A 17,251-nucleotide genomic window follows, 5' to 3' on the forward strand; every position below is an offset into this window, starting at 1 on the left:
ATATAAATTATAACAACGCCAGCAGCTTCAATAAACACTTTGATGAAATGATAATTAATGCAATGATAAGATGATGGTTATGTAAAATAATCCATGTAATTCCACAATTCCCTCTTTTGACATTCCAATCAGGAATGTCACCACACTTCGTGTTGCATCACTCCCTGCTCGGCTCTATGGGTTCTAAGTTCATCCTATAGATGCCCTCAACCCAGCCAGGGTTCACAACCCATTACCTTTACCAACAGTCCTCTTACACAAGGAATGATACAACAACCAGCGATGACCAACATTCCCAAAAATACAGCCAATGAACATATCACTGACATAGCCACACCTTTCCATTGTCCAAACACAGATGTCATCCAGGACTCCAGCGGATTTTCGATACCTGAGTGCTCATGCATCATTTTAGACAAAATCTTCAGACCCTCCAGAGCTCAGGTTACTGAGCCATCTCGGGCTGTATTAATAGGGATAAAAGTGCAGCACATGTCTCCAAACATGGCGCATACGCCTCCCCTCTTACGTCAAGGGCCATTTTGATTTTGCACTCCCATCAGCAACCTCGGACCCAATTGTTCTTCCAACCCCATGATTGCGTCCCTGGTGAGGTTAGAGAGTCTCAGCAGGTTTTAGTGAACATAATGCAGTCAAAATTTTGAGTAGGCGTTACCCAAAAAATATACTCTCAAATCCTGCATCTATCAGATTTACCAGCTTGTACTCGTCTGGAACTCCCCTAGGCACTCCTATGGAGTCTACCCAGGTCGGTGAGTTTAGGCGAGGATCATAAACATGTGTACCCTAGGTCCCTCTTTTGGCCAAAATCTGTCTCTTATGTCTGGCAGCTAAAGTTCGTTGTGTTATGGAATAGTCTTTACCTGGTTTCTAATCAGCATGAGTGGAGCTCCCAGTCGCTCTGTAGACAAACGTGGCCTGGCTAAAGCACAGGCAACATAATCAGATACATGTTGTTCTCTAGCATTTTGAGCCACCCAATCAAGCCAGAGGTTGCTGTCCTTGAAACCAGTGACACGCTCAATTAAATCCTTAAGCCTCAGTCTAGAGTAATCTGTGGTCAGAAGTACTCTCCCTTTTGGTTCCTGTTGGTTTTGAGCTACTGCTCTCAAAGTTAGCATCTGATCAGTCAGAATGGTGATAGAACTTTCTGCGAGCGGCTTAGACTTTGGATCAACTAAATTTACCTAAGCATATCATGGAGTGATTGCAGACCTGTACATCATACGCTCTCCAACTACTATTAACTCCTGTACACTTAATGACGTTACACAAATCAAACGTGAATGAGCTGGTAGACCCTTTAACATAATTCAACTCTATGCCATTATTGCTGCTGAGACACTCATCACCTTTACCTGACACCTCGCGCTTCTGTCTTTTTACCGATCCCGTTTTAGCAACTACAGTCTCAGGAAGTGCTGGACTGGACTGGCCTCCGTGTTCAGACAAGGGTCTGGAGTACCCTGCAAAATATAAACAGTCAATGTATGTGGAGAGTGTTTTCACAGTTTAAACATAGGTTACTCCCATTTCTAACCTGATTATTTCCCAATAAAAGTGAAATCAAACATTGCATTTGATTTCACTTATGTATTATCATGTCCTGGGCTCTATCCATTATATTAACTTTATTCAATCTCAATACTCTTTATGTGTGTGAGCAACGCTTTTAATTTTATTAAACACAGAGTAAAATACACACCATCCCCATGTCAGCCTGACTCTCCGCTAAAAAACACCCTTCAAAGTTTTCTATCTGGATTTACGCCTCTTTTGGTTTCAAGCATATACATAACATGCAAAAGTTACTGTTAATGCCCGTTAGACAAGTTTCCATTATCTACAACATTTTGTTTCACCCGGCTCACCCTCACATGTTTCCTGTTCGCTTATTGCATATTTATCTTTAACACCTTTTACCTCAGTAGTTGCTAAGCAGAAACAAAGCAACCTGTGGTCCACCTTTACCCTGTAAAATAAACCCCTGTCATGTTTGTGTCTGTAAGCATGTTTTGCATTCATTCTTTACACTCCCCGCCATTCCTGCAAGTTAGGAGCTGTAAAGTTGAAAGCTGCATCAAGTCCAGGCCTCTGGCCTGGCCTATATATAAATCATGTGTGTTTGTAAGCGTGCATGCAATTCACCTGCTATGTTCTCATCTTCCCTCAACATGTATCACCTGGACACTCTCACCAGTGAAGCTTAAAACCCTTTTGGACGGAACATCAACTCTAAACAAGCACAGTTATGCTTTGTGTATGAAATAAACTCAACCTGTAAATAGAGACATCACTGTTATCACAAACATATTCAGTATTATTAAAATTATACTGTACAACCTGTTATTAATGCAGTCATCATAAGGCACATTCTATCATAGCAATAAAAGAATCTCTAAATCCCCAATCCCAACAGGTCCTGCTTTTAAATCTTCCCTGGCTCTCCCTTCAAGTTCTGCTGTCTTAGTACAATAATTAGGTCCTCCTAATCCCATTAAATCTACCATATTCATTTCTTCATGAGTAAGTGTCAGATTTAGAGCATCTAAAACTTTACTCAGCCTCTGTTGTGCTAATGATGTCATAGTGAACGCCTGCAAGTTCACATAAGCCACCACACTATGTGTAATCAGAACTTTTAGTGAGTGTTCTCTCCCTACATGTGCTGTTTCCTATATTATTTTGGCCACCCTTGCTGCATGCTGTGCACATTTAGGGTGCCTTGCTTCTGTTGGACTCAACCTTATGCTAACCTACATAAGTACCTGTCTTAAGAGCGACCTCTGCACAGCTCAGACGCCAGTTGCAAGAGCTCTCTAACATTAAAATCATCAGCTGTGACTTATGTAGTGTTATTTCGGTACTTTATACTTCACTCATTTGAATGTTGTTTATATGGGGAGTTCCTCTTTTTGTGTCTATATTTATTAATATGCCTTGTGCACTAAAACTTCCTGTTTTTCAGTCTGGCTGAGCACTTGTTTGTGAGTAAAAGGTGGCCTTGCTCTACAAGCCAGCCTTCATTATTATTTAATTTTTTTTATATAGCGCCAAATCACAACAAAAATTACTTCAACGTGCTTCATATATACAGAGAAAAACCCACCAATCTTGTGACCCCCTATTGAGCAAGCACTTTGGCAACAGTGTGAAGGAAAAACTCCCTTTTAACAGGAAGAAACCTCCGGCAGAACCATGCTCAGGTACGGGCGGCCATCTGCTGCGACCGCTTGGCGTCAGCTAACAGACACCTTTTAACAGAGAGACCTAATATTTAATAATCCACATTTCATTATTTTATTCTTCAGTTCAAATTTTTATTCTGTATTGTTCTTTATTTGTTATTATTTATGTTTAGATTGTTTATTGCTAGTCTTGGTTTGTTGTTGTCTGTTTGGGAGCTGACATAGTCTCTATGGATAAGCGTCTTTTGGTGGGGTAGCATCAGGAGAGAAGCTCCAGAGAGGCATCTTCCATGTTAAACACTAAAATATAACAAAAGAGATCTCCTCAACGTGTTGTATATTTTAATATTTCCTTATTATTTTGTCATAAAATAAATCAACCAAATAACTTAAGCTGTGTGACAGCACCTTGCGTTTACGCCGGGCTGTGAACTGCCCTGAAGCTACACCCCCTTTTACCCCATTTAATTTCTCAATCTTACTTTAAACTATTCCTGACCTTCTCCTTCTCTCATCTGATCATCTCAAGTACGTCCTGTACCAAATTTGCTTCCTCTTTTCAAGTCCCACATTTAATTACAAGCTCTAATACACTCAGAGCTGAGGTTCCCCTTTCCTAAGTCTGTATGTTCTACAAGAGAGCAAGTCGGTAAACAAGTTTATCATCACAAAGGTTATTAGGTAAAGGTCACGTAGACATTTGCTTAGTAACCCTAAAAGAGCACATTTCATGTAGCTAATCGCATATATTAAGACCCCCCTTTTTGTGACACATCTCATGTGTTACAAACTCAAAATCCTTCACTCAGGTTAGGGAATTAAAAGAAAAGTTAATCATATCATATTAGGTATAGTTGCTCCGGGCCTTCAAACCTGTGTTTAAGGAATGAAATCAAATTAATCATCATGTCAAAATCCCTTCTTGGCTCCATCCACAGCCTGCATCCTTGAAACGTCCTATAAACAAAAGCCTTTCTATTAACTAGAACATCACCTTTTATACTCACTTTCTCCACTTATGATCCAACCTGTGTTATAAAGAAAAAGTTAAAACAGAACAATTATCAGTCATGTGTCCAACCTTAGTCCAGTCTTTTGTCAGTGTCCAGTCGGTAGTCATTTATTTTCTTTTTAGTTGTTTCTAGTAAAATAGTTCTTTATACGTTTGGACTGGATTGGCTCGCTGCAATCCTCTTAGACAGGGACCCACAATCTGACCCATTGTAATTTGGAAAAGGTCACCTTACTTTTTGTTTTCCTGAGACTATTGTCGGCGCCGTTATTCATTGTTGTCTTTTGCAGGCCTGCTTAGAACAAAAATGAGAAAAAAAAGAGAGCTGAGTATTAGCTCATCAAAGTACAAAACAAAATCACCTGACAGGTTTTTTCTTTATAAGTGCACTGTTACAAAACCCCTTAAACATGTCCATGTTTATTAAAACTCCCTCTTTAAAAATAAAACAACAACCTCAAAAATCTTCAACAATCTTAAATTTCAGCCATCGAACACAGCCAAAACGTAAAAAGCTACACCGTTTCGTACACAATATCCCCCTTTAAGCACTTTACCAAACTCACATTCAACCTAACATATAAGCACGTTCTCACAATATGTCAACACTAATTTATAAACCTCTTAATCAAATTTGCACCTCTGAACTGTCTACTTCTCCTTGAAGGCCTCAATCACACACACACAGCAAGCTCCTCTGTCATCACTCACATTAGCTCTCCAACTAATTTTCATACTCAGTCACAACATAAATACATGTTTAAACCTTATCACATTATTCAATTATTTTCATTTTCTTTCTATACTAATCGCTTGCTTTTATCAATCAGTGCAACAGCGCTCCTAAGTCACCCTTCTTAAACTATTTTAATCACTTCTCTTTTGTTTTTGTTTTTTCCATAACTCACTCCCTTGTCATACAGCTTCGTTTCAGTTATTCCACAACTCTATTTTATCCAAGTGTGTTTTAAGTGTATTTTCTTCAACATTCACACTAGTTTAACACTCATGAAATTAGCAAGCTCATTTAATTACATATGTTTGTGTTCTTAGGCAGGTTTTAATCACTATCTATGCATTACTCTTCATGAGCTTATCTCTGTAGGGTTAGTGCATTTTCTGTTTGTATGTGTGATTTTTATAAATGTTTATTCGTGATCTTTGTGATCTCGTAAATGTTTCTTTTGCAGTGTTTCAGACTCCTTTTGACAGGGTGTGTTTTCTCTCTCTGGCTCATCACTGGTCATTGTTAGTGGCATTTCCCCTTCGCCTGTACCCAGCAGCTTTACCCATTGAAGTCCCGTCTCCTCCAGTGACTCCAAGGTCACTCCGGGACTTAGGTACAAGCAATCGTGACTGCGCCTTGCCTTAGGTTGTCCCAGGGTTTCGAGGTGGGATCTTACCCGTCATGGGCTGTCCAGCCTTCCATGCTCGCCTGATACGGGGGCCAACTGGGCAAGGGTGTTATCAGGTCTGGGGGACACACTGGTTCTGGAAATTAAAGGAGTGTAAACTGCTTTCTTTATTTCATGTGTGTATTAAACTTTCCAACAATAATTTCACCTGTAACAGTTTGTATACGTGCGTTTTCACTTCATTAATGTAATTGTTAGTTCATGTATTTATTTCTCTCAGTCTGTCTCTTTTCTAAAACCTGTAATTAATATAATTTTATTACTTTATTACTTTATTACTTTTCTTAAAACATGCATTCGCTTCATCTTCTTAGAATTTAACTCGTCTGCCTATTTCTCTGGGTGATCCCCTGACATCATCAGTCACACACACACCTTCCTCTCACACACACAGCAGCACAGTATTTCCTGTTTCTACAGCTTCTGCAGAGACTTCCTTTTAATTTCACAGTCTACAAATAATCAGTAAAAATAAACTCAACCTCTCATAACATCACTCAAAGTCAAATATCTTCATAGACCCAAAAGTAAGCATATTATTTCCCTAGTCAAAAGTCAAACCGTTACTCACAGTAATTTTTAATCTCACAGCCTTTGTGTTTTGAGTCATGGTCAGTGGCCCCTATTTCACAGCAAACACGCACCTCTGTTTCAACCAGCCCTGTCTGACCATCCGTTATTGGAGTCAACACAAGACTAAACGTAAAGCCAGTCATATCTCTGCTATCTTCTTCCCAAACTCCATGGTCTGTTTCCTCCATGGAGTGTACAGGTTACATTACAAAACTACATTTGAAAGCCAATCGCACACATGCAAAATGAGACAGACATGTATCATAAAGTAGTCATCGTATTTAACAACCGTAATGGCAACAAAGTAGAAATAAAAGCAATTCTTCCCTTAAAACACCAATATACGTCGTCCTTCACCCAGGCTCTGCAGTCAGTCATTAGCCACTCATTAGTAAACAGGAAATCTCACTCTAAATAAGTCACAGGCATCTCATTTACATAGACACAGACACACTCTCAAAATAACCAGCCTGCTGCAGTGCCTGTGGCAGACAGAGCCTATATACAAACATAGAAATTATAACACAGAGACGTAAAACATCCTACTTTACATCAAAAAAGAAATATATTTCATACACACTTTTAAGTATTCTAACCTCTTTCAGACGCCATGACCCGTCTCACACACACTGCCTTTTCTCTCTCAAACATCCACTTTCCACTCACTCAGACAAATCATGCAGAGTCACTCAAATCAAATACTGACAGCATTCACACGGTTAAAATCACTCGAAATACGCTTTCATACGAGTATTTTGGACATACCTTCCATGTTCAGAAAGAGCAGGTCAAAAGAAAAAAGAAAAAGAAAACTGAAACCTCTCATCGTCCTCACAGCTTCTCCCCACACACACATAACTGAAAAATAAAACACACCAACATTTATGGCTCACGAAATATACTTCTATCAAAATTCAGTCATTTACTATACATCCACACTAATATATTCAAACTGTATTCATACTCTCATAATAAGCAAAACCAACCTCTTATATACAGGAAAATTGGCAAAACGCTCAATACTGTCGAAACTGAAACCACCCTCTCTGCGCGTCCCCACTGCTCATTTGCATTTACACACACCATCAGTGCACATCCGGCTGTGCATTACTGACCCAGAGACTGATCTTACTCATAGATCTCATATTTTATATTACAGACGTCTTTATATTTACAACTGCACAGATTTTTAGGCCTTTAAAACACCTACCGAATTTCGACAAATTTAATAATAACCGCCCTGCGGAAAACTCCCTGAGTTTTTTGCGACCAATTTAGCCATTATCCCGTCCCCGACGGTGGCCCGATTGCTAGTGCCCTACCTGAATTTAAAAGCGTTAACCAACCCAAACTTTCCCTGAAGCTCTATTTGTGGCATCTCACAGCCAAGGCTTTCTCGAAGTTTTAAGTTAAAGTTACACGCCCGAAACCGGGTTTCTACTGACCAAAAAAGTGCAAACCACCGTCCCGGACGGTAAACTGACCCAGTCAGTAGCTATTTTGGACCGTCCTCAGTTGTCCACGATTGCCAATCGAACTATCCCGTCCAACGGAAGATCCTGGTCGTCACCAGGAAATTGGGAGCGTCACCTCCGAACAATGCACTTGTTAGACTCCCAGAGTCCCGTTCTATACAATTTAATTATTTTGAAGACACCCCAAAAATCACAAACCCACCATATCGGTGTCCAAGCCCGGCTTTATAATCAATTGAGACTTTAATGTCACAAACTTCACCAATTACCTATTATTCTAAATCCTCTTTATTCTAAATCCTCTTTATTCTAAATCCTCTTTATTCTTATTCCTTTGGGACTTTAACCCGGTACCTTTAGTGAGACTCTAACTCACTTTTACTCTTTTTCTTATCATTACTTCAACTTCAACTTCTCATGAGATTTTCACCAAAATCAAAACAGACCTTTACCAGTAGTTTTCAGTGAGTAGACTTTCAATTTTGTCAGGTCCAATCCAGCACTGTTTGGAAATAATTCAACAGGTAGTGCCTTACCTTTAAATAAGCCGGCTTATGTCCCCTCACTTCGACCACTGATTCGTGTCTGCCTGTTTGAGCACCTTGGACCCTCTCGGTCTCAACCTCCAACTTTCTCCCCCTCAACCCTCGGCCAATGCACCAAATGTTACGGGTTCGAAATTGAGGATGAGAGCAAAACAATGATAGTCCAGAGGAGGTCGTTCAAACAATTGATTTTAATGAATGCACGCTGCGTGGAGAGGTGCAAACTGCAAAACAGTTGTACATCTCTACCCAAAATACACTCTAGATTACTTTTATCCCATCAGGGTATTGTAACGCCCCTTCTTGCGTTTACAGTCACATAATTTGCATGTACAGAACATTCATGTATTTTAAGAGATAACTGCAGACACAGAAGTTCCCCATCCATCCAAATATGGTAAAGATCTCAGGCCTTTGAGGTCCCCGTGGACTGGACATCCTTCCGTCACCTGTAACTAAGCAAACTCAAATACCACAAGAAGCTGAATGCATTCAGGCCTTTGCTCAGCTACTATTTTACTATACCAATATACTCAGCATATGAGTTATGATACATATATATTTAACTCACTCATTTTAAAGTAGTTATAACTGCACCTGTAATAAAAATGTTAATATTTGATTATGATAACCCCTATAATATAAATTATAACATAACGCCAGCAGCTTCAATAAACACTTTGATGAAATGATAATTAATGGAATGATAAGATGATGGTTATGTAAAATAATCCATGTAATTCCACACTATCTAACTGAAAGTTAGACTACAGTTTAACCTGCTGGTAACCTGGATAATATACAATTTTACTAAATTAAATAAAAGTAAATAAAAGTAGATCACATAGAATCAGATTAAATAAACGAGTAATAACAGAACGTTCTAACAATTTTAGACCCCATTGAATTGTACCACAGTGGTGTTTGACCACATTATCAAGGAATTCCATTGTTCTTACATGTGAATAGACTTTATTTAATATAAAAACTTAAATTTAAACTACAACATTTTTTTTTGTAAAAACAGAACGGATGGCAAATTTACATTATTTTTCCAATCCTTTTTGAACAGTGATGGAAAAATGGCATTTGTCTAGCAATAAGTTTTAAGAAGTTCAGACACAGCAAAAAAGCACTACTTATCATGTAGACATTAATGTGTGACAGACAGTTATACCAGGCTGGTAGTGTTGATTAACAAAGACAAAAACACTTTTTTAAAATCTGTTATGTGAAACTGACAACATTTCCTGTTTAAACTTGTTTTATCTAAAGTTTTATAACTACAGCAACAAATCATCTCCATTTACACACATCAAATAGAAACATGAATCACTTGTAATGATTAGAAACTTGATAGAATTTCAAATCTAGTTTGAGGAGTCATTCAGTGAGAAACAGTGAAATGATTTTCCATGTGAAAAGGTGGACAGCAGAAACAGAAAGAAACAGTGAGAACTAAAAGAGAAACAAAGAGCTTTGGAACAACGAGGCAGCAGGAGGACAGCTGCAGTTTAACAGCTTCAATTCACTGACAGGAAACAACATTAGAAACATCATCATCCTCAACTCATCTGCTCCACTGACACTGACACCTTCAATGGCAACACATCGGCATCATTCACAGTGCCAATGAATGCAAACATCCTGTGAGTGAAAGTGTGTGTGAAGGTGTGTATGTGTGTGTTAGTATCAGGATCAGAGAACGACAGCTTTCCTCTGTTCCAGTCCAGATTCACTCTGATCCTCTGGAGCGTCTTCTGAACTGGGAGAACACTAGATCCAGCTGATGGACAACATGATGAGTATTGACTTTGATGAAACCCTATTCCCCATAATCCAGACTGTATGTGTCCCTTTCTCTGGACAGACTCTGGTGACACACCCACTACCCATAATGTACTGTATCCAACCTCGACATCCCAGCTGTGAGTCCCTGAGTTAAAACCCTCAGAGCCCAGGACAGAGTTGTATAAGTCAAACCTCTCTGGATTATCAGGAAGCTGCTGCCTCTCTCCTCCTCGTCTCACACTGGTCAGATCTTCAGACAGGATGAGGTTTGGATGAGCAGTGTTTGGGTCCAGAATGAGAGGAGTGTAGGAGACCATGTCCTTCATGTTGTTCCAGATGTTGAAGGTCAGGTTGCCCAGGTGTTTGGCCTGGTCTATCAGAGCTCCTGAGGGCAGCTGTGGATCATCCAGCAGGGGGCAGCGCTGGACTCTTTCCACTGCAGCCTTGTAGTTGTGCAGGAATGAGACGTCTTCAGCTCTCAGCTCCTCCTCTGTGGCTCTGACTGTGTCTGAAAGAGCTGCTATCTCTCTGCTCAGAGCCTCCATCTTCTCCTTCATCATCCCACTCTTCTGCTCCTCTTCCTCCCTCAGTGCAGCCAGCCTGGCCTCCTCTTCCTCTGCTAGAAACTGGTGAAGCTTCTTAAACTGCTCCTTAATCTGCCTCTCTGTGTGTCGGGCCTGGACCTTAATGTGTTCTGCTGTTTGATCAAACTTCACTTGAAATTCTTCATAAACCATTAACTTCTTCTTTAAGGGCTCCAGAGTTTCCCAAAGTTCCTTCTTGTGTTGTTGTGCAACTTCATCAATGGGTCTGAATCTGTGATTGGTGTGATTTTCTGAGATGCAACAGATGACACACACTGGCTGCTGATGGTCCAGACAGAAGAGTTTGAGTTTCTCAGAGTGCAGACTGCAGAGAGCCTCTGAAGCTCTCTGATCTCTCTCCTGTAAGAACGACTCACACAGGTTCTTTAAAGCCAGGTTTGAAGGTGGATCATAAACTGATATTTCCTTACAAACTGGACACTCGTGTGTTGGTCTCTCTCTCCACCATCTCTTCAGATAGTCTTTACAGAAGCTGTGGCTACATGACAGAAGAACAGGATCTCTGAAGACCTCCTGACAGACCGGACAGCAGAGATCCTTCTGTGATCTGGAAGCCATTGAGTCTGTGAGTGAAGCTGAAAACAGCAGACAGGAAGTACAGTCAGTCCTGGTTCCCCTCCCTCCTCTACTACCTTCACTGAAACTTCCTTTGAGTCGTGTTTTTGCTCAAACTCACATTCAGTGTGTGGAGCGTCAGCAGCTTGAAGCAGCAGTGTTGGAGTTTTCCATTTTTCTATCCTGTAGCTGGACTCACTCAGAGGAAGCTGCTAGTTTGGTCTGAACTCAGTCTGATCGTCTGTGCGTCTCTCTTTTCTGATGAAAAAGAACAGCTTGTTTCCTGGTTAGCTTTAAATGAGTCAGATGAGGAGGGGAGGTTAATTCACTTTCCTTTCTCAAATACTCTCGCTTTACCGAGAAATGAAGGTGCATTTCATTCCAAAGTTCAGCAGTTTACCTGCTGGCAGCTGTAAAACAGGTCACAGCATGAAGCTCAGAAAAGAAAGTGTGATTCAGTCATTGAGGTCTTTGTGAGCTTTCATTTTGAAAGTGCTTTGAAAGTTTAAAAAACAATGTTCTTTTTTTCCACATACCTCAGGAGTGTAATGCAGGAACATATACACAGGGAATTTTGTGTGTTTATTGGCAAGAACAACAGTTTTCAGCTCATTGGTGATAAATCTTGTGAACTTGTTTCTGAGTATTGGAATTATATTTAAATAATAGGTTGTTAAAGCACACCAGCACATCAAATATTTAATGGATAATTAGTGAAAAACAGTACTCTGACAGGTTGCACTGTTTATAGTGACTATACTAGGGTGCTGGAAAACAAAGTATGTCCATATCGAAATAATTCCACCCTTTGTCAATATTTTCAAGGAAAGAAGACAAATTATACCAAAAATATTTGTCATTTTATTAGTAACTTCACTGTATTTTAAAGTCAAGATGAGTGATATTTCTCTTCACATATTAATCACAAATTACTGATTCAGGCTGTGCTACACTATAGCACGTTAGCAGAGTCCAGATTTGTTTCAGAGAGAGGATGAATTCAGTGAGTAAACTCTGACCTGGATAGAAAATGTTTTACAAATGATTCATGTAAAGCTACTGTTTTGAATTTTCAGAACATAGCACAAGAGAAGAAAGACATTAAAGACAAAAGAAGATGCTTTAGATGTTCAGATGTCATTCTGAATCCTGCAGTATGAGAATGTTCAAGCATCTACAAAGGGGAAGAGATTCAATACGTTCAGTCAACTTAATAAAAATTAAAACTTTTTATTTAATGAACAGTAAGTATATAAGATCAAAATAACCAGAGCATTGGAAAGTGAAGTGTCTTTTTTTGCATGTTATGAACACTTTAATTAAATCATTGTGAAACTGATAAATTATTTTAAAAAATGTAAAGATTCTCAGAAAGCGAACAGTTCCTGCTGGCTCCTTCTGTCTGTTTTCTGTTTATGATGATAATTCCTCTTGAAAAGGAAGAGGAATTAGTATAGTCTGAATTTTCATTAAGCCTTACAAAGTGCTTTAACATATGAGAGAAACTGAGAGAATTGTTAGGAATAGCTTTATGACTTTACTATAATCCCTCCACCACTGATCCCACTGATAGTTTGGTCATGTTGTCTGACATGATCAAAGGAGCAAAATTAAAATTTCATGTTAAAAACTTTAAAAACCCCAGACTCGCTTGTTGCTGAGTCGTGGTTGATATTAGCCTGAAGTACCTAATAAGAAATAGTACCATCCCACACAAGGTTCCAGCATTGTTACATTTCCCGTTGACCTTGAGGTTGACGTCACTGGCATTAAACCTTGTCCAAGGTTTTTAGTAGAAAGATCTATTGTATCGCATTTCCTTATCTCAAGTTATCGCATTCACTAACTTATGTGTCCAAATTGCACACCCATCCCCCTCTGCTTTGAAACAAGACCTGGCATGACAGTGCATTTATGACCCCATTGTTTAGCTGAACATAAAATACAAGTATGCACACTACAGCCTGGGCATACTTATAGTTATAGCATATTCATAACATACCTTCATATTGTGTACATTGTAACATATCCATAATAGACCCATATTTTGTACCCTTATACCTTTAATACAGCGGTCCCCAACCCCCGGGCCTCGGACTGGTACCGGTCCGTGAGTAGTTTGGTACCGGGCCGCGAGAGTTGAGGCTCAGGTGTGAAATGTATGGTTTTCGGGGTTTTTATCGGTTTTCAGCGTTATTTTGTTATCGTTTTTATCGTTAACTCGGTTTTCCTGGGTCTTTTCGCGGCATAAACCGGTCCGTGGCGCAAAAAAGGTTGGGGACCGCTGCTTTTATAGACCAATTTTTGTAATATATCTATATTGCCCAAGCACTTTCTAATTTCCTCTCAAACTCGTGAGGGAGGGAGGGGGCTGAGTAGGCTAGGCCGGATGGCTCCTGGCCTAAGTCGGGCAATGGGAGTATGTGGTGGGAGTGTGTTTGTGGCTATCTTCACTTTTTTTATTACTATTGTAAATATATAAATTCCTGCACTCTCTGTAAGGCATTACACACGACCTTTGGTGCTTTTGTGTTTTAACTGTGTCGTTTATTTGTTATGTATTGTAGACTGCTATTCTTAGTTTTGATCGTTCTGCTGTAACACAAAAATTTCCCTTGTGGGATCGAATTGCCATGGAAAAAATAACTATGTACTTAGTTTTTCAAACTGCATTTTACCTTATTTTTTGTTAAATAAATAATGACACAGTATAATATGTCGTGTTCTTTTGTTTTGGTTTTTATTATGTCCTGAAATTATAAAACTTTAAAACTGAAAGAGTATCTTTTTAGACATCATGTTTAGGCACTGGGTAAATCCAACTTTTGGGGGGTTTTTTTGTTTTTGTTTTCTAGCTGCAGAGAGGTTCATCATCATCATCATCATCATTCTAATCCACAGTAAAAAATCTGATGGCTAACACGGGGGGTTCTCAAGCAGAACTGATGACAATGCAGGGTTTAAGATCTAGTTTCTTGAACATAATGTCCATGTCCTTTCTAAGTATGCTGTTTAGTCAAATCTGGTCTCAGAGACTCATTACTGTTGATCAGCCACTCAAGCGGTCACTTTTTTTCATGTTTGTTCATGTCACCATGGATTATTCTTCAGATTTATATGGTGTTTGACACAAAAAACACAAGATTTCAACACAGCATTATATGCAATTTGGAGATGTACTTGGATAAGTTAAATATGTTTTTCACAATGTTTAAATGAGCACTAAGATCTTCTAGTCAGATGCTCTTAGTTCAACCAAGGTCTCGGCTGAAGTTCAGAGGTGATCATGCCTTTGCAACTGCAGCACCTAGACTCTGGAATAACCTTCCTGTTGACATTCGTACTTCCGAGTCTATTCAGTTTTTTAAATCATGTCTTAAAACTCCCCTTTTTACTTTGGCTTTGAATCAAATACATTTGACTATCATCCAGCTTGCTTTTTATATTTGTCACCTGTGCTGTTTATTGGTCTGTTTGTTTACTAATGTTTTGTATTTAACTTTTTATTCTCTTTTTGGCTGATTGTGAAGCACTTTGGTCAACACTGTTGTTTTCAAAATGTGCTATAGAAATAAATTTTGATTTGAAATGCGAAAAGTTTTTTTTCCCCTCAGCCATAAAAGGCTAATGGGGTATTGGGAAATGGGGGAACCTAAGTTTGTGAATGCGCTGACCTGATAATTTTCTATTAATTATGAAGATTACCGTATTTTTCGGACCATAAGGGCTACCAGATTATAAGGCACACTGTGGATGAATGGGTCTGTATTTATACATAAGGCGCACTGGATTATAAGGCACATTAAGCGAAACAAAAGAGTCAGATACAGTAAGTCAAACCTTACTCAAATCATTTTTCTTGCTTCTTCCACTTCCGTACCATTGTTTCATTAGTGTTGAATTCTCACGTGGCTGCTCTATTCCCATGTTGTTGCAGTATATTAATGACTAACTTCATATTGTTCTCCTGACTGAAGTTTGGTCCATTTACAGCATCCTGCCATGCGATTGCATTTGTCCCTAACCATCAGGAAACCTCCCATTAACTTTTATCGAGTGGAAAAAAATTAGTATTCATCCTCCAGCTTCACTGCGTTTATGTTATGCTAACATAGCTGTGTAGCTAGCAATCACATAGCAGATCATTATATATCAGCTAGCCCAACTTCAGTAACCCTGCAAACATCAATGCTGTTTAGTTTTCTGTATTTATTTATGTTGGAAGTGATAGCAGAGCTGTACGTTTTAATGTTTTTCAGAAATCTCTCAGTCAAAACATGGTATATCATGTTTAGGTGTAAGCTAGGGCCGGGAAATGATTTTTCAGGCGACTTATTTAAAGCCCATGGCCGGACACATAGTGATGCGAAAAAACTCTGGAGCGGATAATTGCCCGATTCTACTGGCCCGGCATCTGGGCCGACGTGCGCTGCCGATGCTCGTTGTGTCTGGAGTGTCAGCTGGTTAGCCAGCCGGCCATCCCGAAGGCGGCTTTGCGCCCATTACCCCTCATGGAGGTCCCGTTTGACCGTATCGGTATGGACCTCATCGGGCCATTTCACTGGAGTGCACGAGGGTATCGGTTCGTATTAATCCTGGTGGATTATGCGACACGATACCCGGAAGCAATGCCACTGCGCACCATTTCCGTGAGAAGTGTGGCACAGGCACTGTTTCAGGTCGTCTCCCGGGTTGGTATTCCGAAAGAAATACTGACCGACCAGGGCCATCGTTCATGTCTCGCACACTGAGGGAACTGTACGGGTTATTGGGCATTAAGGCTGTGCGGACCAGCATCTACCACCCTCAGCCCGATGGGTTGGTGGAGCGGCTGAATAAAACCCTGAAGTCCATGATCTGTAAGTTCATTCACGAGGATGAACGCAATTGGGATCGCTGGTTAGACCCTCTGTTGTTCGCAGTGCGGGAGGTGCCCCAGGCCTACGCGGGATTTTCTCCCTTTGAACGGCAGAAAGCTGCGGGGGTGATCGACCTGATTAAGTGAAACTGGGAGGGGGGTCCGAGCCCTGCGAAAAGTGAAGTTCAGTACGTGCTGGACCTGAGAGCAAAGCTGCACACACTGGGGAGACTCTCATGGGAGAATTTGCTCCAGGTCCAGCAGCGGCAGCAACACCTGTACAACAGAACTCAGGCAATTTTCACCGGGAGATAAAGTAAATGGTAAAATGGTAAATGGCCTGTATTTATATAGCGCTTTACTAGTCCCTAAGGACCCCAAAGCGCTTTACATATCCAGTCATCCACCCATTCACACACACTGGTGATGGCAAGCTACGTTGTAGCCACAGCCACCCTGGGGCGCACTGACAGAGGCGAGGCTGCCGGACACTGGCGCCACCGGGCCCTCTGACCACCACCATTAGGCAACGGGTGAACCGGGGCTCGAACCGGCAACCTTCCGATTACAAGGCGAACTCACAACTCTTGAGCCACAATCGCCCGTGCTTGTGTATAAAGTGCTTGTGTTACTTCCTTCTTCCAGCTCTAAATTACTCGCCAAGTGGCAAGAGCCGTTTGTGGTCACACGACGAGTGGGGGACGTTGATTATGAGGTAGTACGATCGGACAGGGGCAGAGCCACGCAGATTTACCACCTCAACCTCCTCACAGCCTGGAGGGAGGTGGAGAACGCTTCTCTGGTGAGCCTGCTAAGAGAGAGAGATGAGTTGGGGCCGGAGGTGCCAAAATCTAACATCCCCGCTTCCCTCCATTGTAGTGATCATCTCTCACAGGCCCAGAGGGAAGATGTTGCTGCATTGCAACAGCGCTTTGCCGACGTGTTCTCCCCCTTACCCGGCCGTACTTCTCTCATAGAGCACCATTTTGAGATGCAGCCTGGCGTGACGGTGCGTTCACGGCCCTACAGGCTGCCGGAACATAAAACACAAATTGTGCTCCGGGAACTGAAGGAAATGCTGAGGTTGGGAGTAATAGAAGAGTCACACAGTGTTTGGTGTAGCCCCATTGTTCTTGTGGTGAAGAAAGATAGGTCTATACGGTTCTGTGTTGATTATCGTAGGGTGAATGAAGTGTCACGTTTCGATGCTTAT

At 40.7% G+C, this 17,251-nt stretch overlaps 1 protein-coding gene across 1 annotated transcript; it reads right to left on the reverse strand.

Moving 5' to 3' along the window:
- Positions 1–9,794: 9,794 nt before the first annotated feature.
- On the reverse strand, positions 9,795–11,183 carry LOC135932673 (nuclear factor 7, brain-like). The gene has a single exon (XM_065470237.1). The coding sequence runs from the start codon at positions 11,181–11,183 to the stop codon at positions 9,795–9,797; it is 1,389 nt and encodes a 462-aa protein (XP_065326309.1).
- Positions 11,184–17,251: the final 6,068 nt, after the last annotated feature.

The sequence above is a fragment of the Pelmatolapia mariae genome, linkage group LG3_W (genome assembly GCF_036321145.2).
Source record: "Pelmatolapia mariae isolate MD_Pm_ZW linkage group LG3_W, Pm_UMD_F_2, whole genome shotgun sequence".
Taxonomy (NCBI): domain Eukaryota; kingdom Metazoa; phylum Chordata; class Actinopteri; order Cichliformes; family Cichlidae; genus Pelmatolapia; species Pelmatolapia mariae.

Bases quoted from the DNA above. Each gene is read 5' to 3' on its own strand.
- LOC135932673 (XM_065470237.1), bottom strand. From the start codon at position 11,183: ATGGCTTCCAGATCACAGAAGGATCTCTGCTGTCCGGTCTGTCAGGAG.